The 25,490-nt window shown below is 42.7% G+C and overlaps 1 protein-coding gene across 4 annotated transcripts in view; it reads right to left on the reverse strand.

Annotated features, from left to right (window-relative positions):
- Positions 1-25,490, reverse strand: part of C2H8orf37 (chromosome 2 C8orf37 homolog) — an 83,103-nt gene that overhangs the window by 26,670 nt on the left and 30,943 nt on the right. For 3 of the 4 annotated variants that reach the window (XM_029591748.1, XM_029591746.1, XM_029591749.1), the window contains exon 4: positions 1,843-1,908. The exons of the other annotated variant lie outside the window; for it this stretch is intronic. In XM_029591748.1, the coding sequence (XP_029447608.1) occupies positions 1,843-1,908 (66 nt within the window). The remainder of the gene's footprint in view (positions 1-1,842; positions 1,909-25,490) is intronic. 4 annotated transcript variants of the gene reach the window in all.

Genomic DNA, 25,490 nt, shown 5'->3' on the forward strand with positions numbered 1-25,490 from the left:
GATATCATAGCTATTGTAGATTGCAGTGTAGCTATGGAACATGACAGAACCACAAGCTGATTCTCAAGGCCTACAAGTCTGTTTTCTAAATTAGACATCTTAGTAGCAGCTCCAGCAGAAAAGGAACAAAGCCAGGTGACAGTACTAGCTAGGGAGGTTTCAATACGCATGACCACTTTCTGTATGACTTAAGTGTCACATTTAATTTATTTTATTTAAAATTGCTCATAGCCTGCTCTCTTCAAACCTTTGGACAGGTTACAATAGTACACACATAATAAAAAGTTAGAACAAAAACCACAAAAACAAAGTAACTGACAAAAACAGATCCTATTAAAGGTGCATTACAATTCCTCTAAATCTTACTGGTATGCTGGATAAATGGTGGAAGGCTTTGTTAAGAGGTCTGTTCCTGTATCAGATCTTTAAATGAGGTATTAAAAGGGAAAGTCTTTATGACCTTCCTAAATTCCTTAGAATCTTCGAAAGTACGTAGCTGCAAAGGAAGCGAGTTCCATAGTAAGGGGGGTTGGAGATGGAAAATGCTCTCTCTCTCTCTCTTGTTGAGTCAAGTCTGGCTAATCTATAGGAAGGAATCTCCAGTAATTGCTGGCTGGATAAATGGAGGGAATGGCTGGGTGTGTACATTTTAAGAGTTGTATTTATCCAAGGGGAAGTGCGATGGTGTAATAAAGTATGAATAATTGAAGCTAGTTTGTACTGAATACTCCACTGAATGGAAAGCCAGTACAAACTGAATAAAACTGGGATAATGTGTTCATAAATCTTGGAACATCTGCAGGTTTGGGCACAAGCCCCCTTTGCTTTAATTCCACTAAGACCTGGGGCTGGACTAACAGCCTCTGGCACTATAGCCCTGGAAGATTCAGGGGTGTGTCCACTAGGCAGTATATGGTTTGTCATATTCAGCTCTTGACTCATGGGATTCAAGACAGAGGGGGCTCCAAGCCTAGATGCTGATCTGGAGAGTCACCTGACATCATACATGGGCCTCCAACTGCTCTTAATACAGGAGCACATTTACTCTCCCCTTCCAGGATGGCTCTGGATAAAGATGGGGGTGACCAGACTCCAGGACTCAAAAATGTTTCAGTGATTTCCTTACTTAAATTAGGGGAAATGCAACCATTTAACTGCACCAAGTGGTCATCTAGGGGGCCTCTTGCTAGAGTCCAGTTTGCAGGCATTCCAACTGTCTTCCGCTTTTGATTTCTGCTGGGATTTCCTTTCAAAAGGGGCACGCCCTTTGGCACACAGCCTTGCATTGCTGCAGGCCAGATGTTATAGCCCTGGCGCTTGGGTGACCAGCACTTGCAGTCAGATGGCTGTAATTTCACTGAGCTCAAGACAGCAGGTAAAGCCGGTCACCTTTTCTCAGAGATCCCCCAAGAAAATGTCTTTGCAGGTCGGATGTTATAGCCCTGGTGCTTGGTTGAAGTTGGAACTTAACGGTCCGGTAAGCCGCAATTCCACTGAACTCAGGAGGCTGTTCAAGATGGCAGTTAAAGCTGTTGGCCTTCTCTTAAGAGCTCCACCTTAATGTTATGTTTTAATGCTTATTATCTATTGCTCTATTATTTAATTGTACACCGCTTTGATGTGTTTAAAAGAACTGAGGTAAATCAAATAGATTAAAGTAGAAAGCAAATGGAAGAAACAGGTTGCAATGAGGAAAAGTTGGTGTAAATTAACAGTTAAAAAAGGTAAGGGGAAGTAGTTCCTTAAAAAAAAATAAACATGGCTATTAAATATTTTAAATACATATTGGTAATCTGGAAAATATTTGCGCTTAAGAAATATATTATGGCTAAGATTTCTAACCTCTGTGACAAATTTGTTCCTATTCCATGTGGTGCCTTGCTTCCACCCAGATAAACTGGACAACATCTGCAATAGAAAAAAACAACAATATTCAACTATTGTTTCAGCAGGCATTTTCAGTAAACTGGGCAGGTGCAAAGAACCTGAGTACCCTTCTATCTGCATACCTTGTAGATAATTTTCCAAGAGAAACTACCAAAGAGTTTCTGTGGCTGGAGGAACAGGGGCAAACCTACATACCCGTATGAACAATTAAAAATAGAATTGTGTGTGTTTAGTTCATTACCTGTCCTAAACCTTTCTCCAGAAATGCCTCTTTTTAATCCAGTTAAAAGTGCATCCGTGTTTCCAGCCTCTACATGGGATATGAGTTCCACCCCAGGGAATCTAGCCAGCTGACTGGTTCGCTATTTGGTTAAATCCTTTTGAAAACTGTTCTCTTAAAAATGTGTCTTGAAAGCCAAATCTTAATAAAAATTTATGATATTTTAAACTTTTTCCTTTATTATAAGAGTTACCAGCAATTACTACATGGAGATAATTTAATATACAAATAAAGAAAAAGTACATAATATTACTTATGATTTATATAATGCTAATAGATGTACACCAATGATTCCCAACCTTTTCAAGCCCAAAGCACACCTATATTAACAAAAATGTTATATGGCACACCGACCTTTAAAGAGCAGGCTGTGTGGACATGAAGAGTACTCATATGGTTAAAATAAGCATCAAAATTCTGGCTGCTAGTTGGCCCCCCTGCCAGCAGGGGCCCTCAGTGAGCTGCACTCACTCCTTCTCTGGCCTCCACCTTTAAGGCTGCATGACATAGCAAGGCCAGCCCTATAAAAACCCTCCCTCATAGTTTGCTCACAGCCTCATTATCAAGTCATCTTAGCTCCTTGCTTTGGCCAACCTCTTGCCTTGCCTTGTTCCTGGGTGGTCTGTAGTGGCCAATTTGCTTTGCTTTGTTCCAGTGTGGCCTGTTTAGACCTTCTTGTCTGGATCTGTCTTATCCCTGTTCATTTCCCTAGTTCCTATGGGCCTCCCAGAAGCTCTCCTGTTTCATGTGGGTCTCCCAGTGGCCCTCCTATTCCCTGTCGATCTCTTAGTGGCCCTCCTGGTCCCTGTGGGTCTCCAGATGGTTCTTCTTGCTTGATTATATCATGTCTTGTTCCTGGCCCTCCTTGCCTGTCTTGTTCTCCTGTCTGGGAGTCCCAATGGCCCTCCTTATCTGTTGCTTATCTTCTCCTTGTCTTGGTCCAGGCCTTCCAGGGGCCTATCCAGCCTTTCTGTTCCCTGCCTTTCCCCTGTTTAGGCTTCCTAGTGGCTTCTGCTGCTTGTTTGCACCTTGCCTTGTATACCAACAGAGTTTTGCCCTTGTTTACAACATTCCTACCTATGTGTTTACCTTATTCTTGCCAGCGTGTTCCAAGACTTGCCTTATTGCTCCTGCACACCTTGCTTCCTCTAGGTTTGGTTTGACTCCTGGTACCTGATCTTCAATGTTGCCTGTACTCTGCCGACTCTGATTATATCATGCTTCAATTTCTGCTTGAACCCCTGCTCCAGGTGCTCTTTCCAACTAAGTCCTGCTGGCCACCAGAACCTGTGGACTCAACCAAAAGGGGAGGTGGCCAGTCAGGCAGAAGACTCTGCGCTGGAGTCCAGAGCTTTCCCTGCTGGGGAAATACCTTTATCTGGCCTGCCCAGCTGTGACAAAGAGTTAGAGACAAACTGAAAGCCCTACCAGCCTCTTTCCCTAATTTTAAAACAAAGGAAGAGGGGGGGGGGAGGGGGGTGAAAACCACATGGACCTATCATATTGGAGTAGCATATAGTGGCTTTTGAAATTAACTGATTTGCCTATTTATTTAAAAGGATTTCTGTCTATTTTACCAAAGATCAAAGTGGGTTACAGTAAAAACAACCATAATCAAATCACATGAAAATCACAATGGAACATAAAAACTAACAAGGACAAAAAAATACAGCACCTGTTCAATAAGAAGGAACAAAGCACAACTGCCTAAAGCTCAAAAGCTAGTCTGAACAGATAAGTCTTCAAATCACACTTAAATGATTGCAAACAAGCTATTGAGCACAAGGCCACTGGCAAAGTATTCCAAAGTGCCGAACATGCTACTAATAAAGTCTTCTCTTGAGTCTTAGACCAAATGTGATGTATAGAGGGAACCTCAATAAATCCACGATTTTAATTCACACTGTGGGTGTAACAAATATACAATGCAGTGATCATGGGAAAATGTTTAATAATTTATGAATGAAGGACAAGATCTTATATTGTATCCCCCATTTTATGGGCAGCCAGTGCAATGAACGCAGAGTTAGCACAATGTGTTCTCGAAGGCCAGTATTTGTCAATAGCCTCACCGCTGAATTCTATAAAACCTGTAGTGCCCTAGCAGAACTCTCAGGGATGCCCATACACAAAGAATTACAATAGTCTAGAGCAGGGGTCCCCAACCACCGGTCCGCGGACCGGGCCGTGGGAGTTTTTTGCCGGTCCGCGGCGCCGCCAAGCACCGGCAGGTGTGTCGCGCGCTCCCGGTCTCTCCCGCTGCTCTTCCTTCCCTGCTGCCGTTGCCGCTGGGCTATCAGCACGTTCAAGCCCAGCGGGAACGGCAGCGGTGCAAAAAAAAAAAAGCTGTGGCATCCGCGGCTGGCCTTTTCTTCTTCCCTCCCTCTGACCCGGAACAGGAAGTGATACGCGGTGCGCGGGAAGGAGAAAGAGCCGTGCCGCATGAAACAATAGCAGCGGCGACAGCAGCATCGGCCCCCGAGCAATCGAAGCAGCTGATAATAGGTAAAGGAGACAGCAACGTGAGCCTCCCGCGGCCGATGGGATTCTTCTTTCTTGGCCTGCGGGGGCTGGAGGAGGAGGTGGTGCAGCTACCGTTTGTGCTCGGGGGGGGGGGGGGGAGGGGAGAGGAAGTGAGTGAGAGAAAGAGAGAGAAGCAGGCAGCCAGCATGTGTGTGATTGACTGGTCAGAGAGCTGATGTGTGTGTGTATGTGAGAGACAATGAAAGTGATTGCTCAGGGAGATGACTGTTGTGTATGTGAGAGTGTGAGACAGTCAGGGAGGTGACTGATGTGTGTGTGTGTGAGAGAGAAAAAGCATGGAAGTGAGAAGTCTGGGTATGTGAGAAAGCATGGGCGTAAGAAGCCTGGTGTTGTGGGGGTGAAAGAAAGCATGGGAGTGAGAAACCTGGGTGAGTGTGCATGCATGAGAGAGAGAGACTGCTTGGTAAGGTGATGGTGTGTGTGAGAGAAAAAGACTGGTGTGTGTGAATGTGAGAGAATGTGATTCAGGGAATGAGAAGCCTGTGCACGTGGAGAGTGAGCATGGAAATGAGAGAGACTGGTGTGTGTGTAACAGAGAGAAAGTGATTATGGGAATGAGAAGCCTGTGCATGTGAAGAGAAGTGAGCATGGGCGTGAGAAACCTGGGTGTGTATGAGACACAGCATAGGAGGGAGAAGCCTGTATATCTGAAAGAGAACATGGGAGTGGGAAGCCTGTGTGTGTGTATGCATGAGCGAGATCAGGTGACTGGTGTGTGTGTGAGTGAGAGAGAGAGAGAGAGAGAGAAATAAAGTGATTATGGGAATGAGAAACCTGTGCATGTGAAGAGTGAGCATGGGAGTGAGAAACCTGGGTGTGTGTGAGACACATCATGGGAGGGAGAAGCCTGTATATCTGAAAGAGAACATGGGAGTGAGAGACTGGTGAGTGTGTGTGAGAGAGAGAGACAGAGATAGTGATTATGAGAGTGAGAAGCCCATATATGTAAGTAGAACACGGGAGTGGGAAGCCTCTGTGTGTGTGTATGGCATGAGAGAAACTGTTCAGGCAGGTGACTGGTGTGTGTGTGCCAAAGACTGTTTTGGGAGATGATTGGTGTGTGAGACACAGAAACTGGTCATGGGGGCATGACTGGTATGGTGTGTGTGAGAGTCATGGGCACTAAGGAAGAGGACCATAAGTATAGAGCTTAGCTTCTACTGCTGCGTGCCACGGCCTGCAGGGAAGGGGAGTAGGACAGCTGCTGGAGGGGGTAAGTAAAAGTGGCTTTTTAAGTTTATTTTTCTTGACTGCTATTTTAATTGTGTGGTGTCTGCTTTTTTGAAATATTTTATTGGTGTTTGGAGAATGTTTAATAGTTTTTATGAGTTTTTAATTGTTGGATGTTATTCTGTTCATAGCTGTTTTGAAACATTTATTCTGCTTATTAGTATAGTTTTACAATTATTTCTGTGTGGGGATCTATAGCTGCTTGCTAGTTCTGTTTTCCTAATAAGAGGTGTATTGGTTTTTAGGACCTGATTTAATATTTGTAGTGTTGCCTTTTCATAGATAGGGTTGCTCCTGTTTGAGTGTATTCCATAATACAGGTGTAACTGTGTGCAGATTAGTTTATGTGCATTACTACAGATCCTGGGAGTATGTTAGGTCAGTTCTGTATCTGTTACCGAGATGAAATATTTTGCTAGCATGTAAGCGTTTGTATCGGTCTCATTTGTTGTTTTCTCAAGAGGACATGCATTGGTGGTAAACTGCTGTCTTTTCATAAGTAGGGCTATTGAGCCTGGAAGTAGGAGTTTGAGTTGCTGTTACTGAGATGTCACCAGAACATCTTTTTTGTATGGGGAATGTCATAATTCTGCTTTACATCCATTATTGTGGGTCAGGGGGGTTCCCGTGGATACAAACTGTACTTTTACATCTAGCCCCATGACGATCATGGGTCAGTGTGCCATGCATATGAGAACCTATGGTGAGTTGAGTCACATTCACTTTATAAATGTCATAATTAAATGATAAGTGTGCACTAAAATCCAACCCCCTCCATAACCCCGCCCTCATATGACCAAAGCCCCGCCCCTGCCCCGCCGGGCCATGGAAAAATGGTCTTGCTTGAAGCCGGTCCCTGGTGCAAAAAAGGTTGGGGACCACTGGTCTAGAGGAACCAATATTAAAGCCTGAAAAACTACTGGAAGCTCTGGCAGCTCCCCCAACCCACTAGTATTAAGCAGATGTGGTTAAATGTGTGTGTGCACATACACTCACTGCCCCCCCCCCCCGCCCCCCAAAAGCATTGTTACATAGCAACATTGAAAGTAACCAGGGTTGCAATACAGTACCATGATTCTAGCACAAGAGCCACATTTCTAAAGGTACCGGCTGGGTGGGGGGAATGGATAGGGTTTGGCTGTGGGGGGGAGGGCATTTAGGGACATTTTCTGTGGAATCAGGGAAGAGGTGGGGTGGGAGGGAGGTAGGCCAACCTACAGACCCTACCACATTTTTTGTGTGCTTTGAGGGGCAGAGGCTGGATGGGGTGTACTTGGCCTGGTAGGGCGATTTATTAAATACTGGGTGGATGTATAGGAATTGGGCCATAGTCCTGCACAGCATTTAAAAAAAAAAATTTAACTCTTTATTTAGATAAATTCAGAATATACATGGAGGAGAAGGGAGCTTGCTCGGACCCCTGTGGCAGAAGGATTGTTCTTACCTTGCTGATAATTTCCTTATCTGCCTTAATAGGCAGACTACTTTTGCGAATTCTGCCTGGGAGGGGTAGGCAGGAGCCTGCCCCGACGAAACAGAGGGAAGCCAATCAGCTGCTGCCACGTCATCGAGGGAGCCTAAAAGCTTTCTTTCGCGGAGGAATCTTTGAGGAGAAGGGAGCTTGCTCAGACCCCTGTGGCAGAAGGATTGTTCTTACCTTGCTGATAATTTCCTTATCTGCCTTAATAGGCAGACTACTTTTGCAAATTCTGCCTGGGAGGGGTAGGCAGGAGCCTGCCCCGACGAAGCCGAGGGAAGCCAATCAGCTGCTGCCACGTCATCGGAGGACCCGGAAGGGAGCCTAAAAAGCTTTCCTACGGCGCGTAGCTGCCGAGGCGCGCCTATTAACCGCGCCGTCTAAGCCGCGCGTCCAAGGGGCGCGTGGCTTTGGTCGGCTTCGGCTGGATTCGCCTGGGAGCCTCTAGGAACTTTAAAAAAATTTTTGCAGACATATCCGTAGAAGATGGACTTCTCTTAAAAGATCTGCTGTCTGGCTAAGGTAGGCTAAAATACTTTAATATTAACCTCTCCTACTCCTTCACGAGAGAAGTGTAATTGAATTTGTAAGGTTCTCTCTGCTAGTTCAGCTCTTAGCACTATACTCCATATTTAATGAAGTAGAGATGCCCCATACTAAAAGAAAGGCTAAGGTAAGGCCTCCATCTTCAAGTACACCAAATATGGAATATGGGCAAAGGACTGTTGCAGAGTGGCTTAATTCCCCTCAGATCACTCCTGTTGAGGGGGCCGCTATAGGAATAGATTTGGAGCATAATCGAAACCTATTGGCCGAGGACATCTCACTAAGTCCAGGAGCGCCAGAAATACCAACACCACCCGGTAAAGATGGGGATTCGCCCCATAGTTTACCAGATACCAACCAGAGTGACTCAGAGAGGAGGGAACGAATCAGTATAATAATGGAAGGAACAGAAAAAACACCTAATGATGGACTGTCTACACCTGAGAATCTTGAGCAATTAAGAGAGCGGAAGGATATTCCCTCCTCTGTGCAGGATAGTAACCAAAAAACAGAAAAGATCATTCAAGAAGTGATTGTAAGACCATCAATTATTACTTTGGAAACTGTTTGGAATTTTCTGATAAAAATGGATTCCTCTATTAAAAAACTAACTGAGGTAGTAATAGAAACTAATAAAGTAGCTAAGGGCAATTCGGATATATTGATGGCTCAGCAAAAACAAATTAAGGAAGTAGAACAACGTCTTTTGAAAGTTGAAAAGATACAAGTGGTGCAGATAAAAAGTGAGAATGAGTTACAGAGAAAGATGGAGAATCTAGAGAATTACTCACGCATATTAAATTTACGAGTAATTAATTTTCCTATTATTGGAAAGATGAATGCATTAGAATTATTTAGATCTTATATTGCTCAAATATTAAATATGCCGGATCAGATTATGCCTACTATAGTAAAGGCTTTCTATATTAATACTTCTTTAAAAAGTAAAGAACAAACTAAAGAAGGGGAAGTGCAGATAATTGAATCTGGGTCATCAATAGATCTAACTGCCCTTATAGAAAAATCCCAAGATAAGCTAGTGATAGAGAAAAGGGGGAATATATTGGTTACACTAGCTTTTGTATCAGATAGGGACAACATATTGAAATATTTCTTTAGGAATATGTCAAAAACATTCTATGGATACAAAGTTTGGATTTATCCAGACCTGGTGAAGGCTACTCAGACTAGGAGGAAGAGCTTTTTAGCGCTCAGAAAATATGTTCTTGAAAAAGGTGGACAATTCACACTTCGGTATCCTTGCAAATGTGCCATAAAGTTAAATGGTCAAAAATATCAATTTACTGATCCGGAACACCTTAGAGCACTTATGGGGGTAGAGAAGGATGGCAATAAATAATAAATAAGGGGAATTATTCTACAAATTTTCCTTGAGTTAATGTATGTAAAATGCTCCTAATTATACACTTCTTTCATTTTACTTGTTTAAAATACAGAATATGTTTTAAGGAAAAAATTGCAAAATAACTGTTTTTTCTCATTTTTCTTATACATATCTGTAATTTCAATTGCAAGTTATTGCTTGTATAATTTGTAAAACTCAATAAATAAAGAATTAAAAAAAAAAAATTCAGAATATACATATCAAGAAAATACTGACAACAGAAAATGCAATAAAACTGCCATCAGAACACATATTGGGAGAGAGAAAAACAAAGAATTTCATATAAAAGAAATATATCACCCAATTTCATTAAAAGGTCCAAAGGCTCTATGGAGCATGCGGACTCAAGTAATTTTATTCTGAAGAAAAAAAAGTCTAATTGAGAAGGGACAAAGAAAACATAATTGGCACTCTGATATCGAATATGGATGTACACTATACAGGCCATCACATATTTGATCCTGCTCACCAATTTATATAAAAAAAAATGAATCTCTTTTTTAAGTGAAAAAATTACTTTATTAAATCACAACCTCATGTATAAATATTATGCCTATAAAACATCCAAATAAAGATATATATTGTTTTTCTTCCACACATCAATCAACATATTCCAATTCCCCATTCACACAACACTACCCCATACGCACTCACGCATACTTTTACCCCATTCATACATACCCTTAAAAACATATACCACCGCTATCCCAAATTCCTTTGTAACCAGAGTAAAAGTAAATACTTCAGTCCATGAATCATATGTTTTTTACTTCCCAAGAAACAGCTTGTTGGTAGATGAATTAGTGATCAAATGTTCCAAGGAATAATGCTTCGAATGTGAAAAATTTTTTTTGCTGATCAAATTTGATTATTTCACATATGGAGTTCACTTTAAATGTAAAAGACTGTGAATAACCATTTATGGTCACAGATGTCACTTCCCAAACAAAATCTGTCTCACAGGACACTTGAAAAGGAAGTCACTTTGAATCGCTGTCCATTGCAATTAATGGTCATCAACTTTACTTCTCCAATGTGGGATGCCATGGCATTTTGGCCTGCATCAGGGGATAATGTCTACTTAGCTTTCAGGATATCACCGGCTTGCTGATATCTTATCACAGAGTTCTGAAGAAACACTTCTCAACACGGCTGTTGAGGTAACAGTGCGGTTTTGTATGGTGTTGATTGACACTCTGATATCGAACACAAGATTTACATGGAAACTTAAGTCAAAAGGTATCCCTTATATCCAGTACCCTTTCTTCAGAAAAACTTTCCTTCTTTGCTGAGTATCTTTAAGCGCATCAGGAAAAACAGCAACTGGAAGCCCTAAAAAATATATCCCTAAGACAAAGAAAAAATCTTAACTTCAAGTCCTTTTTGGACTCTTGAGCGCAAAACCAACACAGTGACCCTTTCCAGGTTTTCAGAGCTAGAGCCCACTAGAAACCTAGTAAGGTCCATATTAACGGAAATATGAAAACCTTCAGATGCAGAAGAAACCTTTTTGTAGTCTGGGAGGTCGTATGCCTTAACTATAGAACTTAGATACTTTTAACACTTCCAAATAGAACTTTCTTAACTCCATTGGTGATGACATTGGACATTTAGGAAAATTATGAAACTTTAGATTACATGTTCTTAAAACAATTATCAAAATTTTCCAATTTTCAATGTGAAAGAGATTTATCTTTTATGATAGAAACAGGACATTCTTGTAATTTAGAGCATTTTTCTGAAACTTCCTTAATTACCTTATCCTGCTCTTTAAATCTTCAATCTTTTGAGTGAGACCTACCTACCATCAAATCTATTTTAGAGGAAAGAAGCTTTTTAGAGTCTACTATAGCTGTCCATGTAGGATAACAATTGCAAGTTTCTGAAGCACAAAGTGCTGTTTTACTGGTACATCCAAAGGGATAGATGAAAGTGCCTCAATGGATGACAAAGACTCTCCTAAGGGCTGAAAGAAAGACCAGTATCTCTACTCACCCCTCGCACAGCTTTCTTAAAAGCAGATGATATCACCTGCAGAGATAATGGACCGCCGGGGATAAGAGAAACTGGTGTCATGTGCGTCGGAGTTCGAGGTTGGATCGAGAGCTTCGCACATTTTGAGTCGTCATGCTTCGATATGTCATGTGGCATATGCTCTGATGCGCCGACCCGTGCGCCGATGCGTTGTACGCGCAGCTGTGCGCCGATGTACCGTGCGCCTTTTTGTGCGCCAATGTGTTGTGCACCGAGCTATGCGCCAATACGCCGTACGTGCATTCCTGCGCCAACGCACCGTTCTTCGAATGCTTCGTTTGTTTTGATTTTTTATGCTCCGACTTTTTTGGTGTCGAGGAGCCGAGCGGGTACAGTGGCCTGAAACCCGAGCAGCTCATGAGGGGCTTTTTGTGGAAGAGGAGTTGCGGCCTCAACTCTCTTCACTGGCCCTGGTGGTATGACCGACCTGGCCGAGGCACGCTCTAGCGAAGCAGATCTCTTAGCTGGTGTCTTCTTCGGTCTCTTTGTCGGTCCCGGTGAAGACTGCGTGGATGATATCTTTAAACGTGCAATTTTTTCTGCGTGTTGCCTTTGGGCCAGGGGGGACATACGACCACAGTTTCGGCATGAGACTTGGTCATGTTCCGGCCACAGGCATATATAGCAGTAATTATGTCCATCTGTAATGGACATAATTTTACCGCATTCGTAGTACTTAAATCCTGATGACTTAGGAGCCATCTCTGCCCAGAAGAAAAAGAAAATCGAAAAAATTGTGAAAAAATCTCTTTAGAGACAAGGAGGAGAAAAACCTCGCGTGCTGACTGCTCACGGGATAAAAGGAGACTGAGGTAATAAGGCAATCGCACAGGAAGCTCACTGCGCAGCCGTACACAGTTCAAAACTGTACTGAGAAAACTCGGCCTACTGACTGGTAACGATGCGCTCCCAGACAGCATGGCTAATTCAGCTCTGCTATCGACGGGAAACTTCAAGTTCCATATTTCTTTGAACATTCTGGGCGACCAAAAGAGGTGTTCAAAATAGGCTGAAAAGAAGGAAGTGGCATAGATGAGACAGATGAGAATACCTGTACAGTACCCCATCGAACTTCTATAAAGGAAACAACTGAAGAAGGCTAAAAAACCCACAGAGAGGCACGCCACTTTGATGCATGGCTTCGGTGCGCCATCAAGTCGGAGCTTTTCAAGGGACCCGGTCATCTGATGGAAAAGCGTCAAACATGGCAATAGCGTCATAAGACCAATGTCACAAATACTCTTCAGCTTTCTCCAAGCTTCACTGCTGAGTTGGAGCTTTCAAAGGGATCCAGTTGCCTCTTGATTAAGCGATGGAAGGCATCAAGCACGATGATAGGGTCACAGGGCTGATGTCACAAATACTGCTCAGCTTTCCTCCACTATTTTATTTTTTTTAAAACACTCTAGCAGTTAACTGGCTATATTCTTTTGAATATAGCTGGTTAAGTCAAGTTATCCAACCAAACATCCAATCAATCAAACGCCCAATCAATCGCAAAAAAAATCCCCATCATAAATGACCTAATCCTTGATCACCTACCTGACATTTTCTGCATCACAGAATCCTGGCTGAAAAGCACAGACACTGTACTACTAAATCAACTGCCCAGAAACAACTACAACATATTCTCCATTCCCAGACCCAAAAGAAAAGGAGGTGGCCTACTATTCTTAGCACACAAAAAGCACAAATTCTCATCCCACACACTAAACCTTCCCCTCCCCATATGAGACAAACCTATTCAAATCTAAAAAACTCCAAATACTCCTCCTCTATGCACCCCAGGTCTCCTCCAACACAATCTTTCCCTCCTAATCGAAACCATAACAACCCACATCAACCTACAGCAGCCAGCCATCATTCTGGGGGACTTCAATCTCCACATGGACACCAACCCCCCCTCCCCACCAGCCAACTCCTCCTCTCCACCATTGGATTCACCCAACTCATCAACACCCCCATCCAAAAATCAGGTCACACCCTTGACTTACTCTTCATCAACAAAATTTCCACCCTAGGCATTCCCACAGCCACCCCTACCCCATGGTCAGACCACAGCCTCATTCAAGCCAAACTTCAACTCCAACGCTCCCCAATGAAACCAAACAAGCACATCATCGAATTCACCAAACCGTGCTCCAGCAACGACCTCGCCAATCTACTACCTGAAGCCTTAAAGACCCTCAACAAAAATGACGCCAACTCTGCCACGAACTCCTGGATCTCCATCAATGCGGATATAGCCAAATCATTATGCCCCAAAGTAAGAAATGTAATCAAAGAATCCACGAAACACAAATCCCCATGGTACACCCCAGAACTAAAAAACTCAAAGCAAACCTTAAGACAAACAGAAAAACTATGGAGAAGAAACCCAACGCCAGAACTGAAAGACAAATACAGAACTCTACTTCAAAAATACGCAATGGATATCAACACAGCAAAGCAAAACATTTATTCAACAAAGATACATGAATACCATTTCAACCCCAGAACCCTCTTCTCCTTTGTCAGTGACCTAACCAACCCAATCCAGAATAACTCAACCCTGGACACCCACACCATCTCCAACGAAAAGCTAGCACACTTCTTCAGAGACAAGGTCAACACCATCATCGCCAAGATCCCCCCAGTCCACCCTAACGCAATAGAAATTCCCCCGCTCAACTCTACGTGGTCACAATTCATCCCTGTGGCTTCGACAGAAATAGAACCCATCATCAAAAAAACCAAGCCCGCCTCCCACCCCTTAGACCCGATCCCCATCAAAACCCTAAAACTCATCAGCAAGATCATCACCAAACCCATAACTGACATCATCAACCTATCACTCGAGCAAGGAATATTCCCTGAGAAACTCAAAAACGCCATAGTCAAGCCAATCATCAAAAATCCTCAGCTTGACAAGTCTGATCCAGCAAACTACAGACCAGTATCCAACCCCCCCTTCAAAGCGAAAATCCTTGAAAAAACAGTTAACAATCAACTTACGGAACACATTGAAACCTACAACATCTTACAACCTGCACAGCATGGCTTCAGAAAACTATTCAGCACTGAAACCCTCCTTCTTACACTCACTGATATCATCCTCAGAGGGCTCGACCTTGGCCAATCATACCTCCTAATACTCCGACATATCCGCCGCCTTCGACACCATCAACCACGGAACACTCCTCACAAGACTCAAAGAAATCGGACTACGACACACTACAATCAAATGGTTCGAATCCTATCTCACAAACAGATCCTACAACGTAAAGATAAACACATCAGAATCCTCCCAAATACCTCTCACACATGGTGTCCCACAAGGATCTTCACTTTCCTCCACCCTATTCAACATATACCTCCTCCCACTCTGCAAATTCCTCTCAGAATCACACCTCACTTATTTTGTTTACGCAGACAACATACAAATACTACTCCCCATAAACAAAACCATCGAACACACCCTAGTCAGATGGAACCAACTGAGCACAAAAATAACACCGCTGCTATCTCAATTATCACTCTGCCTCAACCAAAACAAGACTGAATTCCTACATATCTCCAATCAGCTTCCCTCTGTCCCCCTCAAAATCAACACCCATAATAACACAGGGGTGCAACTTACACCATCTACAAGAAATCTGGGAGTGACTATTGACAATGAACTCAACCTCAAGCACCACATCTCCAACATGATCGAAGATGGATTCTTCAAGCTGCAAACACTAAAAAAGCTCAAAACCCCTTCTCCATGCTCAAGACTTTTGAACAGTCCAACAAACAATAATCTTTTCAAAGCTCGACTACTGTAACACATTACTCCTTGGCCTCCTCAAAACCACCAGACCTCTTCAGGTACTACAAAACGCCGCCACCAGATCCATCACCAACATAAAAAAATGCATACAAACAGAAACATACGGGTGTTGCATATAGGGAATGTTGCAAAAAACATACGAACAGAACTGTACACACTTGTGAAGATTTGATGTCTTTTGGAGTGAGAAACTCAACCAAAGATGAGATTTGTACAATGTTCTCTCAACCCAGCTTGATGAACTCTCTACCTGGATATCATCAAGCTAGGTTGAGAGAACATTATACAAGTCTCATCTTTGGGTGAGTTTCCTCACTCCAAAGGACATCAAATCTTCACAAGAGTGTACTGTTCTGTTCGTACGTCTCACTCTGAATGTCAAAGTGGCCCCTAACCCCTACACTAATACCTAAACCTCACCTCGAGTAACTAGGTGGGCCTCCTATAGAGGTATAAATACCTAACTACTATGAGGGCTTTATAGCTAGGTGCTCTCTCTCTCTCTTCCCCCCCCCCCCCCCCCAAGTGGTTGTAGGTAGGAATTACAAGAATTGTGGCACTTACTGCAAAGTGCGAAAAAGTTATCGCACTCTGCGTTAATACCTATGCGAAGCGCTAAGATAGCGTACCATAAAACATGCCCCTCTTCCTATCGCATGCGATAGTTTGATTAATCTAGCCCTTAGCTAGATAACATAGCTCCACTTCAGAATGCCTCTATGTTATCCAGCTAAATAGCTAAACCAAAATATTCAAAAGTCAACATTTAGCCAGCTATATGCCTTTGAATATGGACATATATAGATAGATAAAAATGGACATACATAGAGAGGGAGATATGGACATGCATACACACAACTGCTGCTGGTTTTATTCCTTCAATCGTTACCTGTGAATTTCTCCGGCCATCTCTATAGGTCCCATGAAGAATGATGTTTAAGTTGCATTTGTATATTATCTACAGCTTCAGTATGCTTTTAAGCAACACTTCCTTGGGATTCAGCAACAATTTGGCCTCAATGGTGCAAGAGTCTTACCTTGGAACCCCTTCCTCTCTCCTCCTGCTGCTCTCTTCTTCACTCTCAACTATTTTTTAAAATCGGAACAATGTTCATCTGTCCCAGCTCCTCACCTACAGATGCTTCTACTCCCTCTGCTTTTCACTGTCTGCAAACTCCTGCTCCTTCCCTACTTTTTGCAGCTTATTGTACATGGACAGTTTTATTTATTTAATCATTTTAAAAGATTTTTTTTTTATCTGCTTACATTCATTTTGGTTCATAGAGAATTATATCAGAACATACATAATAAAATTAAAACAGTACAGCAGTAAGCACAAAACAATGTAAAAAGCCAACAGAATATGAATAAACAAATTCCAAAGCTGGAACATTTTCTTAATTTACAGAATTAAGTTAGCCTACTTCAAACACTTGTTTGAAAATAGTTTTAAGAGCTTTCTTGAAGGATTTAACCACAGATAATGGTTTGCAATTGCTCCAGCAGGGAATTTAATGGTCTTGGGGCTCTCCCTCTAGTAACATCCAAGCTTGCCATGTCACTAACCCATCCTCTCAGTTTCTCACTGTGAAAAGATCATCCCATTCCTGGACTCAAGCTCCCTCCATATGCAGGAACAAGCAGAAACCTGTGTAGTGCAGGTGGTTAGTTCAGTTAGTTACCTTGGCTGCCACATGTAGCTGTCAAGACTATCTCCACTGTTATTGTTCTTAACATATCCAGCGCTCAATAAACGGTCTCCACATCTCGTTCAGCTTAGACAAAGGCTGAAATACTCAAAGAAGGATGTTCAAGAAAGGGAAGAGGAGGCGGTGCTGTGTGCAATGTGTGTGCTGCATGGGGTCCAGCTATCCATGCCCTACATGCTGCCCATTAATTCCATGCTTTTTGGCTCAAACTGTAGCTTGGAAAAAAAGGCATGTAGAGCCATGACTGGTGTCTCTTGTTCAAGATACTGAGAGTAGAGCCCAGATGCTGTTCTGGACCTATCAGACAGGTTGACTTTTCTATGGCACAAATGATCAGATCTGATGGCACACTGGTTGGGAAACACTGATGTACACAGGGATATAAAGATACACATTACACAGTCTTATCTATGAAGTTTAATCTAGTCAAGGCACACCAACATGACAAACAGGTTGCTTCAGGAAATGTATTTATTACAATAAACATAGTTAAAATTGAAAAAAAGACTATGATCAGAAAAACTCAGATTTTAAAATGTAAAATGATAGCTAGAGAGGAGAAATGCCATACCATTTCAGGAAGGCTGCTCCAGGTGGTATAGCAAGTGGAAAGCAATCTAGGTATGAGCCTTTTCATAGTTAATGAGGTGAAGAACATGATTTATGCTTATATCTAATTTATGTAAAATCAGTAATTTACAATTGGCTAGTAACTAAAAGAGAAAATTTATTAAGAAATAAAATCATAGTAGCATAATATAGTAATGACAGCAAATAAAGACCAAATGATCCATCCAGTCTGCCCAGCAAGTTGCTTATGGTAGTAAATACCGATCTATGCAAGTCATCCCCATGCATTCTGTTAATAGTAGTAACTACCACTCCGTGAAGGTTACCCTCATGCATTCTGTTAAGTGTAATAATTGCTGCTCTGTGCAGGTTACCCCCATGCAGAAATTTTACACCTAAAGTTACCTCCTTTCTTCATTTCCAACTTCATACCTTTAGGGATCCGCAGTGTTTATCCCATGCCCTTCTGCATTAATTTACTATTCTCATCTTCACCATCTCTTCCAGGAGGGCATTCCAGGAATCCACTACTCTTCTCTGTGAAGAAATATTTCCTGATGTTGGTCCTGAGTCATCTTCCCTGGGAGCTTCATATCATGACCACTTGTAGTACAGTTTCTTTTCCAATAGAAAAGGTTTGTGCATCATTAATACCTTTCAGGTATCTGAAGGTCTGTATTATATCTCCCCTGCACCTCTTCTTCTCCAAGGTATGAATATTTAGATTTTTCATCCTCTCCTTATAAGTCTTCCAAACAGACCCCACACAATTTTGGTCACCTTCCTTTTGACTGCTTCCATAAGAACATAAGAAATTGCCATGCTGGGTCAGACGAAGGGTCCAAGCCCAGCATCCTGTTTCCAACAGAGGACAAACCAGGCCACAAGAACCTGGCAATTACCCAAACACTAAGAAGATCCCATGCTACTGATGCAATTAATAGCAGTGGCTATTCCCTAAGTAAACTTGATTAATAGCCGTTAATGGACTTCTCCAAACCTTTTTTGAACCCAGCTACACTAACTGCACTAATCACATCCTCTGGCAACAAATTTCAGAGCTTTATTGTGCATTGAGTGAAAAAAAAATTTTCTCCGCTTAGTCTTAAATGTGCTACTTGCTAACTTCATGCAATGCCCCCTAGTCCTTCTATTATTCGAAAGTGTACATAACTGAGTCAAATCTACTCGTTCAAGACCTCTCATGATCTTAAAGACCTCTATCATATCCCCCCCCTCAGCTGTCTCTTCTCCAAGCTGAACAGCCCTAACCTCTTCAACCTTTTCTCATAGGAGAGCTGATCTATCCCCTTTATCATTTTGGTTGCCCTTCTCTGTACCTTCTCCATCACAACTATATCTTTTTTGAGATGCGGAGACCAGAATTGTACACCGTATTCAAGGTGCAGTCTCATCATGGAGCGATATAGAGGCATTATGACATTTTCCGTTTTATTAACCATTCCCTTCCTAATAATTCCTAAAATTGTTTGCTTTTTTGACTGCTGCAGCACACTGAGCCGACGATTTTAAAGTATTATCCACCATGATGCCTAGATCTTTTTCCTGGGTGGTAGCTCCTAATATGGAACCTAACATCGTGTAACTATAGCAAGGGTTATTTTTCCCTATATGCAACACCCTGCACTTGCCCACATTAAATTTCATCTGCCATTTGGATGCCCAATCTTCCAGTCTTGCAAGGTCCTCCTGTAATGTATCACAGTTCGCTTGTGATTTAACTACTCTAAATAATTTTGTATCATCCGCAAATTTGATAACCTCACTCGTCATATTCCTTTCCAGATCATTTATATATATATATTGAAAAGCACCGGTCCAAGTACAGATCCCTGAGGCACTCCACTGTTTACCCTTTTCCACTGAGAAAATTGACCATTAATCCTGTTTCCTGTCTTTTAACCAGTTTGTAATCCACAAAAGGACATTGCCTCCTATCCCATGACTTTTTAGTTTTCATAGAAGCCTCTCATGAGGGACTTTGTCAAACACCTTCTGAAAATCCTAATACACTACCATCTGAGCTATACTCGACTTAGTGCTCACTAATGGAGATAATGTCTCTGATGTCCAGGTGGGCGCCCACCTCAGCACCAGTGATCAAACGGTATGGTTTAATATCACAAAAAGGATACGGAAAAGAAGCACAAAGACCCGAGTTTTGCAGTTCAAAAACATGGACTTTGATGAAATGGGGAAGTACCTGGAGGAAGAATTAAAAGGCTGGAAGAATGAGAGAGATGTAGATCAACAATGGACCAATCTAAAAGGAGCAATTACCAAGGCAACTAATCTATGTGTTAGAAAAGTAAAGAAAAGCAAAAGAAAAATGAAACCTATCTGGTTCTCAAAGGAGGTGGCTGACAAAATAAAGGCTAAAAGAGCAGCGTTCAAGAAATATAAAAGATCCCAAAGGGAGGCGCACAAAGAAGAATATCTGGTAGAACTGAGGGAGACGAAGAAATTAATCAAGACAGCAAAAAGTCAAGCGGAAGAGAGGATTGCCAAGGAGGTAAAGAGAGGTGACAAAACATTTTTCAGATACATCAGTGAAAAGAGAAAAGTTCAAAGTGGTATAGCGAAATTGAAAGATGGAAAGGATCAATGTGAGGAGAGAGACGAAGAAATGGCAGAAATATTAAATGAATACTTCAGTTCTGTGTTCACTAAAGAGGACCCTGGAGAAGGACCGTCGCTAGTTAACAAGAAACTGGATGGGAGTGGAGTAGATGTAACTCCATTTACAGTAGAAAATGTATGGGAAGAGCTGGAGAAACTGAAAGTGGACAAAGCCATGGCGCCTGATGAAATTCATCCCAGGATACTGAGGGAGCTCAGAGATGTGCTGGCGGGTCCGCTGTGTGACCTGTTCAATAGATCACTAGAAACGGGAGTGGTGCCGAGTGATTGGAGAAGAGCGTTGGTGGTCCCGCTTCACAAGAGTGGGAACAGAGAAGAGGCTGGTAACTACAGACCGGTTAGCCTCACTTCAGTGGTGGGAAAAGTAATGGAGTCACCGTTGAAAGAGAGAATAGTGAACTATCTACAGTCGGGAGAATTGCTGGACCAGAGGCAGCATGGATTCACCAGGGGAAAATCCTGTCAGACAAATCTGATTGACTTTTTTGATTGGATAAGCAAGGAATTGGATCAAGGAAGAGCGCTCGATGTCATCTACTTAGATTTCAGCAAAGCTTTTGATACGGTTCCGCACAGGAGACTGGTGAACCGAGAAGCTTAGGAGTGAGTGCTGAGTTGGTGACCTGGATTGCAAACTGGTTGACGGACAGAAGACAATGTGTGATGGTAAATGGAACTTTCTCTGAAGAGAGAGCGGTGTTAAGTGGTGTACCACAAGGATCGGTGTTGGGACCAGTCATGTTCAATATCTTTGTGAGCGACATTGCGGAAGGGATAGAAGGTAAGATTTGTCTTTTTGCGGACGACACTAAGATCTGCAACAGAGTGGACATGCCGGAAGGAGTGGAAAGAATGAGACGGGATTTAAGGAAACTGGAAGAGTGGTCGAAGATATGGCAGCTGAGATTGCCAATGCCAAGAAGTGCAAAGTAATGCATATGGGGAATGGAAATCCGAATGAACTGTATTCGATGGGGGGGGGGGGGGGGGGGGGGGGGGAAGAAAGGCTGAAGTGCACGGAGCAGGAGAGAGACCTAGGGATTATAGTGTCTAATGATATGAAGTCTGCGAAACAATGCGACAAGGCGATAGCAAAAGCCAGAAGAATGCTGGGCTGCATAGAGAGAGGAATATTGAGTAAGAAAAGGGAAGTGATTATCCCCTTGTACAGGTCCTTGGTGAGGCCTCACCTGGAGTACTGTGTTCAGTTCTGGAGACCGTATCTACAAAGAGACAGAGACAAGATGGAAGCGGTACAGAGAAGGGCGACCAGAAAGGTGGAGGGTCTTCATCGGATGTCATACGAGGAGAGATTGAAGAATCTGAATATGTACACCCTGGAGGAAAGGAGGAGCAGGGGTGATATGATTCAGACCTTCAGATACTTGAAAAACTTTAACGATCCAAAGACAATGACAAACCTTTTCCGCCAGAAAAAAATCAGCAGAACCAGGGGTCACGAGCTGAGGCTCCAGGGAGGAAGACTAAGAACCAATGTCAGGAAGTATTTCTTCACGGAGAGAGTGGTGGATGCCTGGAATGCCCTTCCGGAGGAAGTGGTGAAGTCCAAAACTGTGAAGGACTTCAAAGGGGCGTGGGATAAACATTGTGGATCCATCAGGTCTAGAGGACTTGTATAAAGAGGAGGCAGCAAAACACTGCACGGAGTGGCAGTAGCCACAGAGGCATTCACGGAGCGGGATGCCAGTGGTTGGTGTTCCACCTTCACGGAGCGGAAGGATGGAGGGCTGCCATCTCCAAATTAAATTTAAAAAAAACAAACAAAAAAACATGGGTGGGTAAGAGTATGTAAAATTAACGGAGAGTTAATAGGCTATAGGTATTACCAATTATTAGGCTTATTCAATATTTGTTGATAGTTAATGTGGCTTTCAATGCATACTTCACTTTCAATGCATATCCAGCATAGCTCTCTGCTTCAACGGCAAGGGAGAAGAAAAACTGATACTTCACGCATATCCAGCATAGCTCTCTGCTTCAACGGCAGGGGAGAAGAAAAACTAATACTTCACGCATATCCAGCACAGCTCTCTGCTTCAACAGCAGGGGAGAAGTAAAACAACCAATAAGGGCTGAATAACATAGTCTGGGTAAACAAATAAGTATGGGTGTAGCTTGCTTGTTGCGGCGGTTACTATCACTAACTAATCAAGCTTGATATTTCACTGGGATGCAGCTCCATCACTGCTCTCTGCATTAATGGTGGGGGTGAAAGGGAAATAGAACCAAGGGTTGCTAAGAGCCAAGAGAAACAGATAAGTATGAAAGGAAAGAAGTGTGAAGCTTGCTGGGCAGACTGGATGGGCCGATTGGTCTTCTTCTGCCGTTGTTTCTATGTTTCCTTTATCCACATGTTTATTAACCCCTTCAAAAAAATGAAGCAGATTTGTTAGGCAAGACTTCCCTTGGGTAAATCCATGTTGACTGTGTTCCATTAAACCATGTCTTTCTATATGCTCTACGATTTTGATCTTGAGAATAGTTTCCACTATTTTTCCCGGCACTGAAGTCAGGCTCACTGGTCTATAGTTAACCGGATCACCCCTGGAGCCTTTTTTAAATATTGAGGTTACATTGGCCACTCTCCAGTCTTTAGGTACAATGGATGATTTTAATGATAGGTTACAAATTTTAAATAATAGATCAGAAATTTCATTTTTTAGTTCCTTCAGTACCCTAGGATGCATACCATCCGGTCCAGGTGATTTGCTACTCTTTAGTTTGTCAATCTGGCCTACTACATCTTCCAGGTTCACAGTGATTTTGTTCAGTTCGTCTGACTCATCACCCCTGAAAACCATCTCTGGAACTGGTATCTCCCCAACATTCTCATTAGTAAACACGGAAGCAAAGAATTAATTTAGTCTTTCTGCAATGGTCTTATCTTCCCTAAGAGCCCCTTTTAACCATCCTGTCTATTCTTTTTGAGCTACATTCTTCAAAACTGAACACAGTATCCAGATGAGACCTCACCAAGGACCTGTACAAGGGCTTTATTATCTCCTTTTTCCTGCTGGTTATTCTTCTCACTATGCAGCCCAGCATCCTCTTGGCTTTAGCCACCACCTTGCCACATTGCTTCGCTGCCTTCAGACCACCAGATACAATCACCCCAAGGTCTCCTCCTGGTTAGTCTTTCACCCTCCCATCACAGTCAGCTCTTTTGGATTACTGCACTTCCTGGCATTTAATCTCAGCTGTAAATCTTCAACCACACTTCAAGTTTTCTTAAATAGCTTTTCATTCTTTCTATTCCTTCAGGCATGTTCAAGCTGTTGCAGATCTTAGTGTGCACCACAAAAAGACAAACTTTTCCTTTTAACTCCTTCGCAAAGGAAAATTGGTTCTTACCTGCTAATTTTCGTTCCTGTAGTACCAAGAATCAGTCCAGACCGCTGGGTTGTGTCTCCCTTCCACCAGATGGAGTCAGAGAAAAAACTGAAAGGCACCCCCTCTTACACTGGTGTACCACCTGCGATCCTTCAGTATAATCCATACCATAGCAGAATGAAAAATATCATAACCTTAACATAAGAACCAATGGCTATATCAAACCACTTAATGAAAAAAACTGCATAACTTCTGGAACTTATGTACATGGAGGGAGTGTTTCCATACGTAACAGAAATGCTGAGCATATTCTGCAGAATGAAAACGATAGTGAACGGACTATCCAGATTCCATGGGCGGGCAACTGGACTGATCCTTGGTACTACAGGAATGAAACACTGGGCAACAATGAAAGTGTTACTGACCTAAAAAGGTCCTACTCTGTAGTATCTTGATGTGCTGAACACGAATATGACCATGAAAAGTTTTTATTGGCTCTCGTTTTGAAGATATTTAATATAGTTCACTTTCTATGTTTAGTCATGTAAATTTATCCAGGACTGTAAATAAGCCTAGAATGATGTAATATTGCATAATACCATCATGCACACATCATCCAGAGTTTATTACATCATTTTCTGATGCAATGCAGTTCTACTGCCATGCTGCTGCTGAGTAAGCTGACGTCAGCAGTGTACTATATGAAGCCCAGTCAGAAAGGGTGAGTATTTGAAATATTCATACTGGCTGACTACTGCTGGACACTCCGCAGAGATGCTCCCGAACAGGTGTACAAGAGACAAGCAAAGAAATCTAAGATGTAGTCTATTACTTCATTTTTCAAATGGTATTAACCGTAGGTCTCCTACTATTGGCATACAGTTCAAGATGTAATTATATTATTGCATATTACAAAAAAACTAGAGCCAATTTTGCATTTTCACAGTCACATTTGAGTTTAGCACATGGAAATTTATAAGAATTGACTAATTTCATTTCAGTAACATGACTTTTGTGAAAATTTGTTGCCCAGTGAAATTAGCAGGTAAGAACCAATTTTCCTTTCCCTGTACATACCAGGATCAGTCCAGACCACTGGACCCAAGCTGCCCTAAATGGGGTGGGACTGGAGAGTCCCGCTCGCAGAACACTGCTGCCAAAGTAGTCGACATCCAGATCCCAGACATCCAAACGGTAATGCCTCGCGAAGGTATGCAATGATTTCCAGATAGCTGCCCTGCAAATCTCCTGTGGCGAGAAATTGACTCTCTGCCCAAGACGCCGTCTGAGACCTGATTGAATGCACCCTCAAACCATCCTGTACTGAGCGCCCAAGACCAATGTAAGTCGAGGATATGGCGTCCTTCAACCACCTAGCAATAGTAGCCTTAGATGCCTTCTGGCCTTTCTAAGGACCACACCATAAGACAAATAGATGATCAGACAATCGAAAAGCATTGGTGACCTCCAGATATCGAAGTAGAATCCGCCTCACATCCAACCTACGCAATTCGCAAGTCTGAGGAGAATCCCGATCCAAATGCGTAAACACAGGCAACTCCACTGTCTGAGTCAAATGAAAGCCAGAGACCACCTTCCACAGAAAGGAGGGCACCGTTCGAAGGGAAACTCCCAACTCTGAAATTCGGAGAAAAAGCTCCCGACAGGACAATGCTTGAAGCTCCGATATCTGCCTTGCCGACGTGATAGCCACCAAGAAAATCACCTTGAGAGTCAGGTCTTTCAAGGTGGCCTGTTTGAGAGGCTTGAAGGTAAGACCGCACAAGCCACGGAGAACCAGGTTCAAACTCCACGAAGGACACACCTGCCTAACCGCGGGATTCAGGTGCTTGGCACCCTTCAAAAACCGTGACACATCCGGATGAGTTGCGAGAGAAATGCCATCAATCTTTCCCCGCAAACATCCAAGGGCCGCCATCTGCACCCAAAGAGAACTGCATGCCAACCCTTTCTTCAGTCCCTCC

The sequence above is a fragment of the Rhinatrema bivittatum genome, chromosome 2 (genome assembly GCF_901001135.1).
Source record: "Rhinatrema bivittatum chromosome 2, aRhiBiv1.1, whole genome shotgun sequence".
Taxonomy (NCBI): Eukaryota; Metazoa; Chordata; class Amphibia; order Gymnophiona; family Rhinatrematidae; genus Rhinatrema; species Rhinatrema bivittatum.